Source organism: Gamsiella multidivaricata, assembly GCF_025024155.1.
Source record: "Gamsiella multidivaricata strain RSA 2152 chromosome Unknown BC939scaffold_9, whole genome shotgun sequence".
NCBI classification, from domain to species: domain Eukaryota; kingdom Fungi; phylum Mortierellomycota; class Mortierellomycetes; order Mortierellales; family Mortierellaceae; genus Gamsiella; species Gamsiella multidivaricata.
The window spans coordinates 119,352-138,279 of record NW_026251717.1 but is presented as its reverse complement, the minus strand read 5'-3'; the positions used below and the strand labels follow the sequence as shown (position 1 = coordinate 138,279).

Below are 18,928 nucleotides of genomic sequence, written 5' to 3'. Positions count from 1 at the left end.
CCATATCTCGTCATGCGAGCACTAGAGGGAAGAGCAGAAGCAGGAGCAGGAGAAGGAGTCACAGGAAGAAGAAAAAAAAAAAAGACTTCCCTGCCCTGCATTCGTCCTTCCACAATTGTATATAATAACCCGATATATCGTACATAGCCCTAAGTAAAAAAAAAAAAAAAAAAAAAAAAAGCAGTTTCTCGTACTACAGATGATAGCAAGCAACGGCATCGTGACATGTGGTATGTTGCAAATAGCGATCCAAACAGCTGGACAAAACACCACAGAAGGGACTGCTGCATGCAACCTTAAATCCCACTGGACAATAGTGTTGGCCCAGTCCGTTTATAGAATAGCAAACGGGTGCCTTCCTACGAAAACTCCATTCGCGGATACGCTCCGGACAGTCGCTTGATCATCCCAGACTCGGACAAATGTTTCAGCTCAACCTGCTTCAGTCGAGGCGACGCGTTGATCATATACACGACCTCATCAAACACGATCGGCGTCTCGAACGAGTTATTGTTCACAAAGTACGGCACCCCGATCCGTAATACCTCCAACGCCGAAAAGCAAAAGAACCCTGTCCGTCTAGACCTAGACCCATTCGACGACAATCCTCTTAGATCAGGCGTCGAGGACGAGGATATCGAATACGTCAATGGTGAAGCTCCTTCTCGATTCGAAGACCTTCCATTTCGAGGCTCGCCCCGGCTACGACTACGCGTCGTAAAGAACCAGGCCTCACGGATATGGCTCACAGAGATCCGGAGAGATCGTAGTCGCGGCAGTCGTTGAATATGTCCAAACACCTTACTGAAGATCTTTTTGTCCTGGAACGCGATCGACGTCAAATCGAGGTGCATCAGACTCTCTTGACACAGCCATCGTTTCTTGAGCTCATAGGGCATCCCTGGCTCCTGGGCTATGTCCCGCATCGCAGTCAATGTGAACCCCACAGATAAGGACTCGACCGTCGAGCTCTGCGTGACAATGTCCAGGAGCACCTTGAGCGGCTTCAAAATCGATCCTGAGAGATGAATGCTCTTGAGCGGATGCGTATCGCCTTGGGCCTGCTTGATCGTCTGCAGTGTTGTCCCTAAATTCGACAAATCCGGGTCGGTGCGGAACTCGATTGTCATCAAGCTTAAGGTCTCGAGCCGAGGAAAAATAGTGATCAGGGTCTGTGTGCTGGGAAGGTACTGATCCCCACTGCCACATACTTTTAGGGTTCGTAGCCGTGGGCACTTCACAGCAAGTGTTCTCCATGTGTCATCTGTGATCCTGATCCAAAGGCCGTCCAGGACAAGTTCTTCCAAAAGCGTACAACGACTTGTCAGCGTACAGAACACATCGATATCCATCCTGGATGACTTCAATTCCAGTCTCCGGATCTGATACGTCACCGATCGCGAAGGCACCTCCACTGGAGAGACTGCAGCCGCTTTCATGGAGTCGCTATGGCTTTTCGAATGAAATGTCGCCATCCTTACAGAGCTGCGCTTCAAAATCGAAAGCCTTGACCCTGTCGATCTTGACCGCTCATGCGAACTCGACCGCTCCACGGCCGCCATGGCCTCCAGGGCAGTTGCCGGTGCGTTCTCTCGCAGAGGCCTTAACACCTTGCTCATCCGCTGCATAACCGAGCTCTTGACATAGAGCCCTGCCACTTCGGTCGGTTCTAGAAACATCCCTCCCGCGATCAGTTCTCGGACATGGGTGCAGCAATCCAGTATTGCCAGGTAGGCTTCCGGAGGATAATGTTTCGAGCTCTCATATTTTGTGTAATACACATCCATCATCAACGACTTGAGGTTTCGCAGCTGTGAGAGGCTCCAGAACATGCCGGGGCTGAATGTCGAGGCATCGAAGAGGATCTGGAGAGTGGTAAGCTGGGACATCCTTTTGAAGAACTTTTCGAGGTATGAGTAGCTGATCCAGGTGGAGTCGCTGTCGAAAACTAGAGAGAGGGTCGTGAGAGAGGGACAATGGGTACGGATGAATTTGAAATTGGTTTTGCAAGCGTGGACAAAGTAGAGTGCATCGATGTAGGTGCCGTGGCGACGCAGGATCGTTCGCTTGCCACGGTCGAGTTGGTGCAAGTCCAGTCGTGTCCATAGGTATGGCTCAAACAGTCTATGTGAGACCCCGAGGAGGGGGAGAAGGGAGGATGCGGTGTTAGTCCGCCAGGGTATCCAAGGGACACAGGGAACTGGAGGTGCCTGCAGTACCTGTTCCAGTAGCGGCAGACAAGTGTGCATGTCTTCAGGTCCCGAAAGGGAAGGAGGGCTCGGATAAGGTCCTGTAACTCTTGAATCGCCAGGACCCTGCTGCAGGGCAATACAGCCCCTTGGCCGAGCTGTTGGGGTTTATTCAGTTGCTGATGCTTTCGGTTCATGAGGCATGTAAATGATGATGAATGGGAGAAAAGGCAATGAAGGGAATAGGCCCAGATGAGGCTCCTGCAGATGTGTTTATCTGCTGCTGCAGTAAACTTGGGGGACAGGATGCAGCGCAGTAGATTATTTTATCCCAGTGCCGATGAAAGGGATGGGCATGTAAAGAACCAGTACTTGCATATCCCATGGTGCTTGGAGAGGGCACCATGGTTTCTTTGGATACTTGCTTAGCGGCGACTAATGAGGAGTCCGTTGCTTCTGAGTGAACCAGATCTCTCTTTTTTTTTTTTGGTGGCAAAACATATTCAGGGCACAGGAAGCAGACCCTGCGCCAACAGCCGCCTGGTCGTCCTCAGCTTCTCGTTTTATTTAACACAGCCGAGGAATGCCAACATCTACGAAAACCCTCCGAGAGCGCTTTATCTCCAAACGTGTAAGATACCAACCTCACGGAGACGCATCGACCATATATGCAACCTCATCAAACATAATCGGTATCTCAACTCTAATGCCCCCCACCGAGACTTGCAATGCTGGAAGCTCAAAAGAACCCTATCCGCGTTGTCGAATCGTGGTGGCCCAGATTAGATGTAGATTTCGTTGGCCGAGACACCCTCGCCGCTGCCATGGCCAGGAGCATATGGATATGGATTATCGAGGTATCGCAGTCGTGGTAGCCGCTGGATTTGACCAAGGACCTCTCCTGAAAACTTCCTCGTCCAGGAATTAAGTCACCATCAGATCCAGATGTGATACTATTCTAACATGGCCACACCATATTGAGCTCATATGGCACCGGTAGCGCTGCTGGTCGCTGTCGTGAATTTATCGCTCGTTTAGCCGACACGGACACGGTCACCGAACGCTTGGTGATGATACCCATACGCACTTTGATCGGTCAGGAAAATCGATCCCATAAGACGAAGGTGCTTGAAAGGATAAATCTCCTTTCAACTCCTGTGCGGTTACTTTCGAGGTTAAACCCAACGTTCGACAGATCTGGTTTTTCATTGAACCTCCTCAGTTGAGGAAAATGACTGAGCAGCGTTTAGGGGCTGGACAGATGCCGACTCTCGCAGTTGTGGATCACCAACGCTCGTGGCCAGGGACACCCAATACCGCGAGGGTTTTCCAGATGTTGTCCGTGGACTCGTTCTATTTGCCGTTCATGATCAATTCCTCCAGGAATGGACAATGATCCGTCAGATTGCAGAAGACCTCGATATTCATCGTCGAAGACCACGGTATTAGCCTTCAGGTCCTGTGTTCCATCAGCTCGTAGTCTGGCGTTTCAGGGTTGCGTCTGAAAAACGAAACGAGTGAATCCATCATTTCTGAAGACTCATACGAATGGGCCTTCGAAAGCCGTACTCTACCTTCGATGTATTCTCTCGTCGAGACCGTCTCGGCTGTCTCATCTGTTCTTCCACCACGTTACCTGAAGGTCCCCTACCGTGGACCCTATTTCCCTCCTTCAGCTGGCTCGGGAGTTCCTGGATATGGGTGCAGCAGTCCAGAATCGCTATGGACGCCTGGGGAGGATAAATGCGTGGCAGTCAAGTACTTTGAGTAATACACATACACGGTCAAGGATTTGAGGTCCCGTATCTGTGAGAGAGGCTCATGAATATGGCCAAGATGAATCGAACTGGACCTCAATCGTTGTGAGTTGGGGCATCCTCCTGAAGAAATTTTCCCACTATTGCCGGTATTGATCAATGATCCATGGTGCCAAAGAGCATGGATAGGGTCGTGACAGAGGGGCAGTAGGTTCGGATGGACTTGAGTGTGGCCTTGTCTGCGAAGATGAAGTAGAATGTGTCGATGTGGTCGCCGTGGTGCTGAAGGGCGCCAGTTTTATTTCCGTGGTTGAGTTCGCACAGGTTCCCTCGTGTCGGAGGGGAGGGCGAGTGTTATAGGAGGTGTTGCCTGGATAAACTCGAAGGGAGCAGGTGTAGGCTGTAATGCCTGTTCAAGTAGCGACAGGCAAGTGCGTATGCCTTCAGGTCCTGGGTTCGGATACGGTTCTGCAGTCCCTGTATTGCCGGGCCCTTACTGCGGGGTAATACGTCTCCTCGGTCAGACTGCTGAGGTTGACTCAGTCGTTGTTGTTTTTCCGGGTCATGAGGAATGTAAACGATGAGGAATGAGAAGGAAGTCGAGGAAAAGAGCAGGCTGGGATGAGGAGCCAGCGGCCTCCTGTTCAGCACAATCCATATATCTACCTACATAAGCAACTAAGGCGAGCTTTGTTCAGCTCACCTGTGATAGAAGGAACCGCTGCAAATCGGAGACCGGTTCCTACTGCTGCCAGGTCCCCAAGGAAGGCGTCATGGTCTCTAGCATGTCGTTCTTTGGCCTTGATTGGTACGCGATTGGTGGCGACCAATAAGGTCGACTGCGCCTGAAACAGACTGCATTTGGTGGGAAAAATTAGTCTTAGTTTCCTGAGAGATAGGACTCGAGGGTGAGCTCCAGGCTGGAGACTTCCTGCCGAGGGATGGAGAACGGGTCAGGGTAGCCCCTGGAACGAAATAGGATGCACGATGGAGCATACGTTGGTAATCATCTTGGCACCACAGCCAGGAACACGCACATTCTTTTGTGTTTTCTACTCCGACGAACCAACCCCTTGTTGCTGCTGCATGGCATGATCCATTCGCCCCCTTCGGATGAGATAATACGGCGCATGGCATTGCCAATAGGAGCTTAGCAGCGACTGAATAGGGAGTCCATTTGGAGTGTGGGGCCACTTCTCAGCAGCGACCACAGCACCCCTCTCCATTTTATATTTCCCCTTGGATCCACGTTGCAAAGGCCCTCTTTTTCTGCCTCTTCGCGCCCTTATTTTCTCGCACCTCTCTTGATTCCGTGTTCCTGATTACATTCCATCCCGACTAGCAGCAGCCTTCGTCCTCCCTCCATCATCCCCTCTCCTCCCCTCCTTCTCCTCCCTCCCTCCACGTCTCCGTTTCACGTTCTCCCCTTCGCTTCTCTGTCCTCTGTCCACTTTGTCTCTTCGTTCTTACTTTTATTCAGTTACCAGTTTCTACTCCCATGAGACATGCCCGCCATGTTGTCAACTGTCTCGCTAATTGATCCCACCACCCTCAACCCGTCCTTTTCGGGCCCAGAGAACAGTCGAATGGGCAGACCTGCGGTCATCATCACCCGTGGGGACCAGCAGACCTCTGTCGACCAGATCCAGTTACTGCTCACAAGCGCAAAGGCCTACCGCCTGCAGATGCTTGCCCTCTCCAAGACAGCCGCCAACTTTGGATACGCCCTCGAGAAAATCGCACACTCCAAGGCCGCAGTTCGGGATCCATCCAATGTTTGTACGTACACACCCCAACTGACTTTGACTTGACTCGAACTTGAGATCGTTCATCACCGTTATCGTCATCATGGGTATGACTGGGACTCATGATCAGCATGAGTCCGCCCCTGTCTTGTCACTGACAATGCTCCTAACCAGCAAAAAAATACTCCTACCTTTATTATTGGTCACAGCATCGAGTCTCCAAGCTGCCGCGGGGTTGCATTATCTAATGTCGAACCATCATCAGATCCTGGTAAGGAAGCGAAACGTTACCCTTTTACCAGTAACGCCTGGTTTATTTGAAGAAAAAAAAAAGATGGATCCCCGACCTATCGCCTGACTCTACTTTGTTTTTCTTTATACTGTCATCATTCAGAGTGACACGTTGTACAAGCAGTTCGAGATTCCACTGCTCCAGCACCTCGACACCCACAAGGCCAACATCGAGGCCAGTGAGGCACAGTATGAGCGATCGATGAGGGATATGAGCCAGAAGATCAAGGAGACCGAGGCCACTTCATTGCAGAACGGTCGTAAACGACAGCGAGGTATGTTTTTCTGACACATTCAATCTCCTCGGCATTTTTTCTTTTGTTTCTTCAAACCTTTTTTCCCACTGCTGTGTGGCGGTATGCTTTGGGGAAATGGTTTGTCCATTGAGTTTTGGTTGTTTTGGTTCTTTGTTGTGGTTTTCGTTCCATGCTTATGCGATCCATCAACATACCATACTCTCTTTTTTTTTTTTTTTTTTTTTTTGGTACAGCTGTTTGTCTTGCTCTCTTTTGTCAAGATAGTCCTCGTTTTCATTTTAAAAGTTTCTCTTAGCCCTGGGCAGGCAAGCTAGCCAGGTTAGCAATTGGAGTTGAAGGAATTGGAGTGAGTGTGGGCCAATTGATAAAACCAGGCACAATGCATTGGTGCTCCTGTTAGCCCAGTATTTATTCCTTACCAATCATCATGCATGCAGTATGAAGTATATATGCATTCGACATGGGTCATATGGGCTGCAGATGGCGTACTGCTCTCCTTTTCGGGGCAGCTTTTTCATCGGGTTTTGCACACAGAATATTCCTTCGGGCGAGGGAAGGGGGATAAAGAGAGGGGGAGGGGGAAACTGCCGCAAATGGCCATCAAAGCAATTTACATTTATGGGGCGGTCTTTTCCTTCCCCTTTTTTGCTTCGCCAGTGGCGGCTTCCTATTGCTCGATCGACTTTGCAGGACAATCGACCCTCAAGACGCGTCGACGCTATATTTCTTTTTTTATGCCGTGCACGCGCTGCCCCTTTATCTGCTGGGCAGACAGCGACGCCTGTCTCCAATCATCACCATCCCCGTGTTCGATACCCCCCTCCCCATTCCTTTTTTACAGCTTACGACCTATCCTATCCAGCCCTTTTGATGCTGCTGGCCAGTTACTGCCTACTTTATGGAGATCACGACCCTAGGCTTTTTTCCTGTTTGGTCGACCCCTCGACCCTGCGCTTTATTGATTCGTTCGACTCCTTTTTTGAGACCATACACTTGCTTTGTCCAGCTTCGACCTTCTGCGGGGTCAAAATAGACGCAGTCGAAAGGCGTTGCGGCACAATCACTTGCACACCCGGAAACCTGGAGTGTGAAAAAGGGATCAACAGCACCATCCCAAACCATACCAGACATGCTATCTCTCTCATTCCCTCTCTGTTTGCTGATGCATAGCTAATTGACTCACCTCCCTTTACTATCTCGTTTTCGAATCTAGACCTCTTCCAATTTCGGCAGGCACTTACGACCTTGACGATGCAGGTCGATGAACTGGAGCGGATCAAATTGGGTTACTACTTCAGCAACTTGGAGAGCGAGCAGGCAAACCTGCAGCTGATTTTACAGAAGACGTCGACTATCGTGCGAGCCGAGGTCGATATTTACGAAAGGATCGCAAACAAAGGCTTGAACGATGCAATTCTGGAGCCCGTAAGTCTTTTTGACAAAAAAAAAAAAAAGAAAAAAAAAAGAGAGGCCTTTTCAGATATGCGCGCGCAGCCTGAAAAGTTTTTCACATTACTGACGACGATTGTATTTAACTTCTCGTTCTCGAAAACTATTATAGATGACCACACAGGGGCCGGACCCGTATTGCATCTACCCGACCACGGATGAATTTTCGTCGATCTTCTCTATTCTACCTCCTACACCCATCATCCCAACATCAGGTGCTGGAACGACAGGGACAACGACCCCACAGCCGGATGCGATCATGTCCAACTTTTATGGGTACCACGAGCATAACACCTTCTCGACAGCACGGAATCTGACCAACGCTGCGACCAGAGACCGACACCTCTTTGGAGATGCCTCGTCTGTGGAGTCCAAGGAGGTCGTGATCAAAAAGACTACCACTACCACTACCACCACCACAACAACCGCATCTGTAGCGAACGATGTCCAGTCCACACAGGAGTTAAGTGCGAAAACATCAAAGGATACGGCATCTTCCACGAACGAGCCCTCAGAAACAGTGAAGCTGGACAGGGACCAGGATGTTGAAACCCTCAAGGAGTCCGACGGGCGGTCACCATCACCCGAAGGGATCGTAATGGCTTTGGAGGTACAGAAGGATGACGACGAGAAGGATGAATTGACGGGAGAATCTGCTGGACTGGAGACGAAGTCAACCGAGCAGGATTCTCAGAGTTCTGACTATGAAATGGTCGATCCACAGCCATCGGGCGCTTCCGAGGAAGCGGGAGAGAATCAGAACGCATCCACTACGGACGATAGCAATGGCGTGGATCTACGAAGTGGACAGCAGCACCATCGGCGGCCGGATACTGCCCCCTCCAAGGAGGATATCCCACATCATCCAGCGTCCAGTCCTAGCGAACCCGCATCCTCTGTCCGCTCATACTCGCTTCGCTCTTATTCCGGATCGAGATCACATCTGCTCCTTGCCTCGACACCGGAATCACCTCCCGTCCGGGGCACGATCCACATCGGACAGGACTCTGAGCTGCTGAATAACAGGGACTTTTCGTTCTCGTACGAGCCCTCGGAGTTTATGGAACAACGGAGTCTGCACTCGCAGCTGAACCTCAGTCGACATGGCGCACATTCAGGACTTCAGGCGTTTGGGGGGTTCGATGAGATGGAGGAGGACCACGGAGGATTCGGTGCGACGCCACCGACGACGACGAACACCTCGCTTCATCAGCAGGCACCACTGAACAGCTCACCACAGCACCAGCACCAGCATCTTCACAGCAGGAACCATAGCCAGCACCTGCATACCCTTCGACATACCTCGAGCGATGGGCAATTGAGTCACAGCTCCTCCTCGAACCTGAGCAGTATCGGTAGTAACTCCAGTGGCAGCCTGCATCATCGTCGAAGCACTGGCAGGATCAAGACCGAGCTCGAGACGAGTTCTCTGTCGGCGGCGATGTTTGATGGTGAGGAGCCGTATCTGCCGACGATGACGAACAATAGACAGGTGGAGATGCGACGGGGGTTCGATGATGGGATGCCGGCGTTCTTTGCGGATGAGGTTGAGGAGGATTCGCAGGAGAGGCAGACCCAGGCGAGGCCGTCGTCGTTGAGACAGTCGTTTGGGTGGAGTGCTTATGGAAGTATTGGTAGTGGGCAGGTGAGTCGGAGACATAGTGTGGACTCGATGGTACGGATGGCGGATGGGAGCTGTAAGGATATGAGCACGACGAATGTGGAAGAGATTGTGGTGTAGGATATTTGTATGTGGTAGCAAACATTAGAGGAGGACGGGATGAGAAGGATGAGAAGAAGCAATGACGAGAGAGACGAGGAAGACGAGGAAGACAGGGAGGAGGAGGAGTTCTGTTTGGCAAAGTAGGCTAAAAATTGTATATTATCGAAGAAAAAAAAAACGAATGAACTCGCCGTATTTTTCAAAGGAAGCAATGATATTGTACGCGTCTTTGCGAGGTGTGTGCATATAGCATCGGGCCGCGAACTTTTATTAAAAAAAAAAAAAAAAAAAAAAAAAAAAAAAGATGCGGGCTAAGAGTCCTAGCAACTGAGAGACCATCCAAACGCGCGCACCATCATCAAACTCTGTCTAGTATACAAATGCGCAGCTCTATTTCATCCTCCTTCCCCCCCCCCTCCCCCCTGGCTTGTGGCAGCCAAGCGTTCATAGCGACGTTGCTTTTTGATCCCTTTATGTTCGTTCTCCCTCCCATATCTGTCAAGCATCATTCAAATAAGCGCTTCTGGATTGTTTACTTGTATGGAGTACTCGTGCCGATTTCAGAGGGCAAAGTGCAAGTCAATTTCATTTTTCTCTTCAGTGACTTGACCATCACCATGCCTTTGCCACTGCTTCCTCACTTTGCCATTGCCACCACTCACACCCCTTTCTTCCTCTGCGCCTTCACATTTTTCACTTCCATCCCCCTCGCCTTTCTTCTTTCATCCCTTCTTCTTTCTTCCTCCTCTTTCTTCCTCTTCTTTCGTCCTTCGCCTTTCCTCTTGACCTATGCACCCTCAATACTCTTCTTCTCCATCCACTTTACATCCGAACACCATGACCGACGACAGCCTGACTCTGCTCTGTCTTGTTGATGGACTACCCTCATCCAAGGCATTCGAGATAGAGGTCTCTGCGACACGTACCGTTGCTCACCTCAAGGACCTAATCAAAACGAAACAAACACCCGCATTCGACGACATCACCGTGGACCAGCTCATCCTCTGGAGCGTCGCAATATCAGTTGTTGCTGCCAACAAACACAAACCGATTTTCCTGAACGAATACGAGTCGGCAACAGACCTTGACCCAACAGACGGCCTCTCAGACGTCTTTGAAGACGCCGCCTAAGAAAACAATTCACATCCTTGTACAGCGACCTCCGCCAGGCAATGCAGATTTGCTTTCTTTAATTTAGCCATGTTCATGGTGTGTCCATTCCATGTGGACAAATTTAAACTAATTTCTCCATATTCTTATGCTCCCTTTTGTTTAGTCCCATCGCCTCTTGCCAGCGAAAACATTTCTCACAAGAGGCTACCTCCTGATGGTGAGAATTCTCCTGTATGCTTTCGTGTATTGATTCCTGTCGACTTCGTGCTTCGTCTAATCTTATTTTATTATGAAATAGAACTAGATTTTCCAAGCAACAAAAAAATCCGTATTACCGAAGGCTGGAAACAATATACGGCTTTCGATGGAAAAGTTGTCGATCTACCTCCTTCGTGGATCGAAATTCTCGCGAGCACAAAATTTGTACCCGAACCACGCATAGAATTCAATCATCTCAAAGACGACCTTCGAGCCGGTGTTTCAATCACTATGCCAAGTATAGGTCAAGAACCGAAGGACTTTGGGCTTCACGGCCAACCTAACAGGCTTTTCGTTACGGAGCAGATGCTGGAGTTTTGGTGAGATATGCAAGGCGACAAAGACAGAACGTACAGACGAGTTCTGTTCGGGCCGATGGGCGTTGGCAAGTCCTATCTGTCCTATTTCCTTGCGGCAAGGGCGTATGCGGAAGGATGGCTCGTCCTCTACATTCCGGATGCGGGGCTATTGCACACGGAAACGGAGGAGGAGTCAAAGCTGGAGCTGGTCAGGCGATTCCTGGCACTCAACAAAGACATTTTGACCGGCAATGAATTGGAGATGCTTGTAAACGAGTACAACGGCAAATACCACGTTTCAACGCACGCTGTCTGGGCGATCTTCCGAGATTTGCTCATGTCGTGGGATCGGAAGACGCTGCTGCTTGTTGACGAGCATGGAAAGTTGTTCCATAAAGAGCCCTATGTGCCGGACAAATTCAAGTCGCTGGTTCCTCTGAAGTCGTACCACTGGTGGGGAGAAAACGCCAAAGGGTCCCGGGTGATTTTCACAGGGACCGCACACGCCAAATACGAAATGGGGATCCTGGATGAGAGCTATAGACCTACTTCGGTAGTTTTTGTAGGCCCCTTATCGAAGAATGTATTCTCCAACTTACTGGACACGTACCCTCGCCTGGTAGCACCGGCCATCAGAAAAGAAGTGGCAGAAATCACGAATTGTGTTCCACGAGAGCTTGTGAAACTGTCAGACGGCGTCAAGGATCTCGCAGATCCGATCTCTGTGGACAACCTTCAAGAATGGACGAAAAGCCGAACCAAATATTACTTTTCGATCGCGGAGCTGTACTTCAAGAGTCTTGATCCTTATAGCAAGAATCGATTCTACACAGCCCTTCTACAAACGTTTCTGGGCAGCACAAGCACAGTCGATTTCGAATGGGACTTCTTGGATCTAGGACTCATTTATCGGAGCAAGGATGTTGGCAAGATCGGGACTCAACACCACATTTTATGCAGCCCCGCCCAGCAAGCTCTTCTAGAGCTGTTCAAGACGCTTCCACTACCTGAGGATACCAAGGAACGAATTTGTCACGGCAGCCTCAGTGAGGACGATTTTGAGACGGCACTATGTCATCAGCTCATATGTACCACCAAACCAATCATGCTCAATGCGACAGATCTCAACGGTAGGAACCCGATTATCATTTCACTGGATTTTTCCCACTGTGATACCCTCCAAATCGGCAGGACTTCTCTTGGATCCGGTCACGAAAAAGTTCTGACCCGCGGCTACGAAGGATACCTCGGTTTAACTTCATGCTTGGACCGCTGTTCATTCAGGCATCCATCAGCGACTTTGGACAACACAATAAGAAGGACTCGGCAAACATCAAAAAGGCCTTCGACGACAGGGATAAGGATGGTACGAATCAGATTGAACGTTACCTAAACGATTTGTATGGTGCTGGTCACTCTGCGAGGATAAAGGACAACAGGTTTGTTGTCACCAGGGACGGTGTGCCTGTGCCTGGATTTCGCATAGTCTACATCCGTGGCTCTCCTGGCGAACCTGCGCACCGCGAGTTGGTTAACAAGTTCCCAGATGTTCTACATATCACCTTCGAGCAACTCATGGAGAAGCTTTTCAGGAATATAGCTAATCGTCCCTCCAGGGTGTAGAACTCTAAAGTGCTCTACTCAAATAAAATGATGGTTGCTGAATTTGCATGGAAATAAAATTATTTATTTCAATGTTGACGCCGGTCTCTTTATTTCTGTGCCTGGCCCTTTTTTTACCGCCACTGCCACGTGGACACTCCCATCCTTTCCTTTGTCTTTCTTCATCCTTCTTTTCGTTCATCTCTCACTTTCTGCCTTTCAGTATCCATTTCATGATGCTTTACAAACACTGACAATCGCCTAGTTATGTTTTGTGTTGAATCAACCTCTGAAGCATTCCCTGTCGACATTGAGTCTACCGAGACAATAGGGGCCTAGGAAGCAACAGAAACATCAGAAAGGGGACTCAACATCAAGTGCACAGTCCAACTCATCTGATCAACAACAATCACCACGACTGCAGGACTACTGCCCGAACGGGACATATACCAGCATGGTAATCACTTACCCTGCCGAGGTTGTCAAATTTCAGGTTGTTCGGCCAGATCCTGAGCCCGAACTTGAAGGCCTCCAAAGTGTATCCATCAGTATCAACGACAACAGCTTTGCAAAGATCTTCCCGCGTCGCCACGTCGAATTTCTGGACAAAGTAAAAGGACGTAAGCGGCGTTCTGAGGACCAGGAAGAAGAGTCAAAGCGATCCAAAAAAAAAAACAAAAGGCGATATGTAGCGGCCATAAATATAATTGTAGAAATGCTACGACTCCTACTCTATCTTGTATTGTCCCGCTTGATTCCAATGGAGCTCGATTGCTAAGTGTTGCATGCGATTGCGGAGTCTTTTAAAAGAACCTGCTACATTCCGGAAACTATGGCGGTGCAGTAGACCACGATTGTTCCATGGTGACCTTGTGGTAAAGCACTGCTCGTCTCGGTCGACTCTCCAACCTGACTCTCCCGTTGTTGCTCTTGCTCCAATCCTTGTAACCAAATGGGTCCATAATTTCCCGCCGACGTTACACAGCGAACAGAACATGGCAAAGTAAAAGAAAGTGAGCAAGGCAAAGTAGAAAAAGCGCAGAGAGCAGAGAATCTTCCGCGAGGCGCAGGACGGGTGGGTTATACTCTTCTCTTGACTCATCATCTCTCATCCCTCCATCTAATCCACATTCGCCATTCACCATCGGCTTTTCATCTGGTTGCCATTCCGCTGGAGACCTGCAGAATGCCCACCAACTAACGACCCAGCCGTCTTTCCCAGGCGACCGCCATTCAGACTGGTATCTTGCATCCAACAATATTTGTTGCCCTGCGGAGCTCCACCAAGTAGGCTCACGCTGATCGAGAATAACAGGAAGCCAAGGTAAAGAAAAACATTTATTTTACAATATCTTAGTAGCAATGACAGAAAAATGGTGACGAACAAGTGCGAGCAAGAGCGAGAGTTGAAGTGCAAGAAAAATGTTAGTCTTGCCAGAGAGTGTTCTCTAAGAAGGGTGCTGTTCTTGAGAAAGAGCAAGGGTTCTTCTCGCAGCTTTTATAGCACCAGGGCGATAGCACAGTCTAATTGTAGAGCCCATTCAAGCAGAGGAGCCCATTCAGCATATCGGGACAGCGTAGGGTGATATGGGGTAGCAAACGATAGTATAGGGAATTGCAGAGTAGTACAGGACAGTGTAGGGCAGTGTGGGGTAGTGTAGGGTAATGTAGGGAGGGTAGTAGAAGGAGGGTAAAATAAAGAGGGTAGGATAGGGAGGGAAGGGTAAAGAGGGTAGGGAAAGTAGGGTAAGGAGGGGGGTGCAGATGAGGTTAGGGTAGTAGAGTGGTAGGAAGGTTGATTACATATGAAAAGGAAGAGAATGGGTGCATTTAAAAGGGATGGAAAGGGTTTAGAGGAAAAAATAAAGGATGGAGAGGATGGAGTGGAGGAAGGAAGGAGCTAAAAGATGATTTGACAGAACCTTAATTAGGGTAAACCTTATTGGGAAGTTTTCTTCCCACAGAGTGTAACCCTCCTCCTTCGGGTGGGTGAGGGGCCCGTGCTTCAGCAGATGGCCTGTTCTTTTCAGGCACCGCTTTTCATTGGTGGAATGTCTCTTCCTCAAATAAGGTTATTTCTCAGGGAACATCTCCACGCATTCTCACGCCCTCCCACCGCCCTTCCCCTGGTACCTTCACCCTACTGATCAAAGCACCCTGATTAAAAAAAAAAAAAAAAAAAAAAGCTGGCAACTCGCGAGACTTATTTCCTCATCGCAAAAATCATCATCCCGGGGGTTGTCGGGGCAAACTTCTTTTCCAGTCGAGGAGGGGACAAGGACGCAGTAACAGTGTGCTCGCACGCTGAAGAGTGTTCGCGGAATGACGCCTGGGTCCCTGGAATCGAGAAATGTGAACAAAACTACGACTCGGCCTTCCACACAATCTGTATTTTTCATATACAGTCCGTGTTCGCATCCTCTGAAATTTTTCAGACGATGCGGGCCTCATATGTAATCTTGCATTTTTATTGGTCGAGGCATACATCCCAGGCAGAAAGCGCGGTTGATATCTGTCTCCTTGTGATTTTACGGATGTTGAGGAATGAATAGGGAAAAAGAGCAGAAAATAGAATTGACCAATAAAAATGCAGGATTACATATGAAGCCCGCATCGTCTGAAAAATTTCAGAGGATGCGAACACGGACTGTATAGATAAGCAACGTACGGTCGAACTCCAACATAAGTTCTATTTTGCAACTTATGTTGGAGAAGCAGTCATGTATTCAGTCCAATTGAAAATACGTAATAATTTAAACATTTGTTCACACACTCTCACTTCCTGAACCCAACCTGTCCTCTACTTCTACCATGCCCAAAACAACGCGCTCTGGTCAGACGGCTCCAGTTCCTAGTCCACTAAACACCAAACGTGCTGGCTCTGGTACCTCCGCTTCCAAATCACACATGTCTCGAAAGAAGTACACTCTTTACGACAAGTGGCAATTCCTTACAAAGTATCGTGCAGAGCAACAGCATAACCCATTTGAGTCCCATGTCGCCATATCAAGAACGTTGGGTATACACCCCTACACAGCCGCCCGTATACTCAAGGAGGAAGACAAAATCCATCAAGCAATGGCGACACGGCCGCTTTCGGCAACAAAAGCGATTGCACGCGCCATACGGAGGCCAATGGAGATTGTGGAAGAGATCCTCTATGCCTGGTATAAACTGCAGGAGTCTTTAGGTACGGAAGTCAATTTCTGACCCTTAGTTGCTCGTTTCTTAAGCATACTCCTAATCCATATGTTTTAGTAGGCATCAACGTGTCTGATTATCGCCTGAAAGGAACTGCTGTGGTGATATGGATCCTCATGAAGAGTTACTTTCGTCCCGAGCACCTGCCAAAGCCGATTAGCTTTTCGAATGGCTGGCTTCGAAACTTCAAGAAACAGAAAGGATTCAAGAGATACATTGGCCATGGTGGAAGCGGATCAGTCGACTTAAGTCTCTACCAGCCCCAAATCGAGAACATCCAAATGAGGCTCGAGGACTTTGGCCCAGACAACATCTACAATTACGATGAGACGGGTCTCTTTCTAAAGGCTATGTCAAACAAGACCATAGCCACTGGTCCCATCCGCGGCAAGAAGATTAGCCGAATTGCTCGAGTGTCAATTTTATTGCGCTGCAATGCCACGGGCACAGACAAGCGCAAGCTTTAATTCTTTGTAAGTAATAAAGCATTATTCAAGGCCTACGACAGTGGAGTTGAAAAGGGTTGCTTGCTGATTTTCTTTTCTTTTTAAATGAAGCTAAGCACCGTCCAAATGGGTTGGCCACAGCGACAATGATGGAAATGGATGCTGAATTTCAAGGAAGCGGCTACATGACACACGATCTGTTCGCCGAATGGCTCTGGGAACTAGACTGGGACATGCACAGGAAGAGACGCAAGATCGCTTTGCTAATCGACAGCGCACCAGGACATGGCAAATGTGAAAATCTGGGCCTTCCTGCAACAGGTTTATGCTCGGTTAAGTGCATTATGATGTCATCAGCGCTTCGCCCATCTTTCTACGACTTTCTAGAACACTGTTGCTATCTATCCAGCTAGTGTATATAAACCCCATCCACATGTAGAACTAGACAGCAGCATTGATACGAATAAAGTCCCCTTTCTGTGGTGTAGTAAATGAGAATCAGTTGGTTGTTCTTGTAAAGTTAATATTAGATCACGGGGAAGAGCACCGCCCCCAGAATAAAAGAATAAACGGTCTGGTACCTGAACCAGAGTCTTCTTTCCACCAAAATCATTTGTATCACACATTGTATTCGTCCAGATTGTCCGGATAACACCGCATCAACGACAGGTACTGACTACCACCGTCAGCAACCCATGCAACGAGATACAATCAATAGGGAATGCCGATCCTGATCATTCGCCACCTTTGCGCCGTCAATCGCTCTTATTTAGACATTGTACTTGCCCCGCAGCGCTTCCCCAATTACCGATCGTCTCATTGAGCATCCGTCATCGGCCCACCCTCGTGAAACGGCATTATAAAGGTACAACGGAGGCCTGATCAGCAACTATTGGCATACAACGACTCCAGAGGGGTGGACTTCATTGTCACGACTCCTCACCTCATCGGACATCACAATATGCGAACTCCTTGCAACTACCCCAGTCATTCCCAAAGGAATATAGTCCTAGCTCGCACCATTTAGCTAAACAGATCCCCATATTTATTCCTTTCCATTTACGTCTAGTCTATTTTACCTTTGTGTTCTTACATTCCGATCTAAAGGAGGACCCTGCACCACGAACCAGTAAGTGACCGAAGCACAGCCTTGCCGAAGTCCTATTCGCGTGGTAACTCCCGTTGTAAATAGAACTAATGGTAGAAGTTATAGAACCCGTTAATAGACCCCCTACACCGCATTTCCACCCTAGATTCATTTCCACTTGATCTGACCGTTTGCATTGGTAGCAAAGGTACCTTTCGACCCACCCCAGATATCTCAGACCCCAGACACCCCAGACACCCCAGACACCCCCAGACACCTCACTACCTACCACTCGAACCAGCATCATGGACTCCATCGATTTCCTTGTCAACTGCAACAGGTACAACTGTTTATTCGAGAATGATGTCATGGTCATAACCATGCTGCGCCTAGTTTCTAGAGCATTCCAACACAACTGTGTCTAGTATATAAGAGCCCTTCAAACGTAGGATTAGACAGTAATCAATCATCGAATAAACCTCTGATTCCACCCTAGAACCCCTCCGACTCCTGACTATTTGCATCAACGGCCTTAGCAGCCTAAACCTTTCGAATGCCGTTGACAGGCAGCGCGCCTACCACCAAATCCAATCGGTCATCCAAGACTCATCTCGCTCCGTTTCTGCCTGCAAACCCCTCAAACCACAGCTCTTCCATGGCGGCCGCGACGCTCTGGCCACGCGCGACTGGTTGGAGGAGCTCGAGCGATACTGCAGATGTACCAAGCTCACCCCGATGGAGTAGACCTCCGCCGCTGCTGACCACCTGCGGGGTACTGCTCTTACCTAGTACCGTATGTCTACCCTCACCGACGACACACCATGGGAGGAGTTCAAAACTGCCTTCACCAACGAATTTAAACCATCAGACCATGAGCGCGCTATCCTTATGGAGCTCCGTGTTAACAAAAGTGACTGCTTTTTGTGGACCAGGCGAACCTTGCCCACATTGCTCTCTCTGTTTGCGACCTTTCTCATTCGCTAGAATTAACCTTTATGTTTTCTACGATTCCATATCCCTAAACAACGCGTCTTCTACGCGCACTGCTATGGCCGAGGCCCGTCTCTACACATCTAGATCCCTTTATTAACAACCAGATACTTGAGCTGACGCTCAAGTATTCATCACTTGATAAGAGTCTAGACACATCCTTTTTATCTTTATTTTTCTATATAAGGTGGAGTGTGTTCCCCTCCAAGATTAGTTCCTCAGTCCTACGACACCAATAAACAAGTGATCCGATTACCTTGGAACTTTGTAGGAATGTTCTTTGGCCATTGTAGAAGACGTTTATAAAAGATGAAGTCGTTACCAGTAGCCATTGTAAAGTTATAGTCGTCGGTAGAGGCCACATGATTGGCTCAGTTTTGAACCATACCCACAAAATTTCCATTTTTATTAAAAACCCATCTTTTTCAGTACTTGGTGCGCTTTCCCTTAGCCCTATGAAGGGCACAAAGCCGTCTGGGCATGCTGCTGATAAGGTTTTGGCAGTACTCCTTAGGAATGTT

General features: G+C 48.9%; 4 protein-coding genes across 4 annotated transcripts; 3 read left to right on the top strand and 1 right to left on the bottom strand.

The window, feature by feature from the left end:
- Window positions 1-187: 187 nt before the first annotated feature.
- On the bottom strand, window positions 188-2,478 carry BC939DRAFT_440424 (uncharacterized protein). Its single transcript, XM_051554076.1, has 2 exons — window positions 2,220-2,478; window positions 188-2,124 (listed from the first exon to the last, which is right to left on the bottom strand). Exons 1-2 carry the CDS (start codon window positions 2,384-2,386, stop codon window positions 360-362), a joined length of 1,932 nt encoding a protein of 643 aa, XP_051415812.1. The 5' UTR covers window positions 2,387-2,478; the 3' UTR covers window positions 188-359.
- A 2,691-nt stretch (window positions 2,479-5,169) lies between these two features.
- Window positions 5,170-9,669, top strand: BC939DRAFT_320165 (uncharacterized protein). The gene is made up of 5 exons (XM_051551517.1): window positions 5,170-5,725; window positions 5,901-5,962; window positions 6,086-6,257; window positions 7,453-7,664; window positions 7,801-9,669. Exons 1-5 carry the CDS (start codon window positions 5,452-5,454, stop codon window positions 9,427-9,429), a joined length of 2,349 nt encoding a protein of 782 aa, XP_051415811.1. The 5' UTR covers window positions 5,170-5,451; the 3' UTR covers window positions 9,430-9,669.
- Window positions 9,670-11,109: 1,440 nt separating this feature from the next.
- BC939DRAFT_473940 (uncharacterized protein) lies at window positions 11,110-12,704 on the top strand (the record flags this gene model as incomplete). Its single annotated transcript, XM_051558384.1, has 2 exons — window positions 11,110-12,211; window positions 12,568-12,704. The coding sequence occupies 2 exons, from the start codon at window positions 11,110-11,112 to the stop codon at window positions 12,702-12,704; spliced, it is 1,239 nt and encodes a 412-aa protein (XP_051415810.1).
- A 5,528-nt stretch (window positions 12,705-18,232) lies between these two features.
- BC939DRAFT_440410 (uncharacterized protein) lies at window positions 18,233-18,514 on the top strand. Its single transcript, XM_051554075.1, has one exon. It carries the CDS (start codon window positions 18,289-18,291, stop codon window positions 18,505-18,507), a length of 219 nt encoding a protein of 72 aa, XP_051415809.1. The 5' UTR covers window positions 18,233-18,288; the 3' UTR covers window positions 18,508-18,514.
- The last annotated feature ends 414 nt before the right edge of the window (window positions 18,515-18,928 follow it).

Coding starts and splice junctions, on each gene's coding strand:
- BC939DRAFT_440424 (XM_051554076.1), bottom strand. CDS start 2,386: ATGAACCGAAAGCATCAGCAACTGAATAAACCCCAACAGCTCGGCCAA. Junction 2,125..2,219: donor GTCTGCCGCTACTGGAACAG/GTACTGCAGGCA, acceptor GGTCTCACATAG/ACTGTTTGAGCCATACCTAT.
- BC939DRAFT_320165 (XM_051551517.1), top strand. CDS start 5,452: ATGCCCGCCATGTTGTCAACTGTCTCGCTAATTGATCCCACCACCCTC. Junction 6,258..7,452: donor CGGTCGTAAACGACAGCGAG/GTATGTTTTTCT, acceptor TTTCGAATCTAG/ACCTCTTCCAATTTCGGCAG. Junction 7,665..7,800: donor ACGATGCAATTCTGGAGCCC/GTAAGTCTTTTT, acceptor AAACTATTATAG/ATGACCACACAGGGGCCGGA.
- BC939DRAFT_440410 (XM_051554075.1), top strand. CDS start 18,289: ATGAGCGCGCTATCCTTATGGAGCTCCGTGTTAACAAAAGTGACTGCT.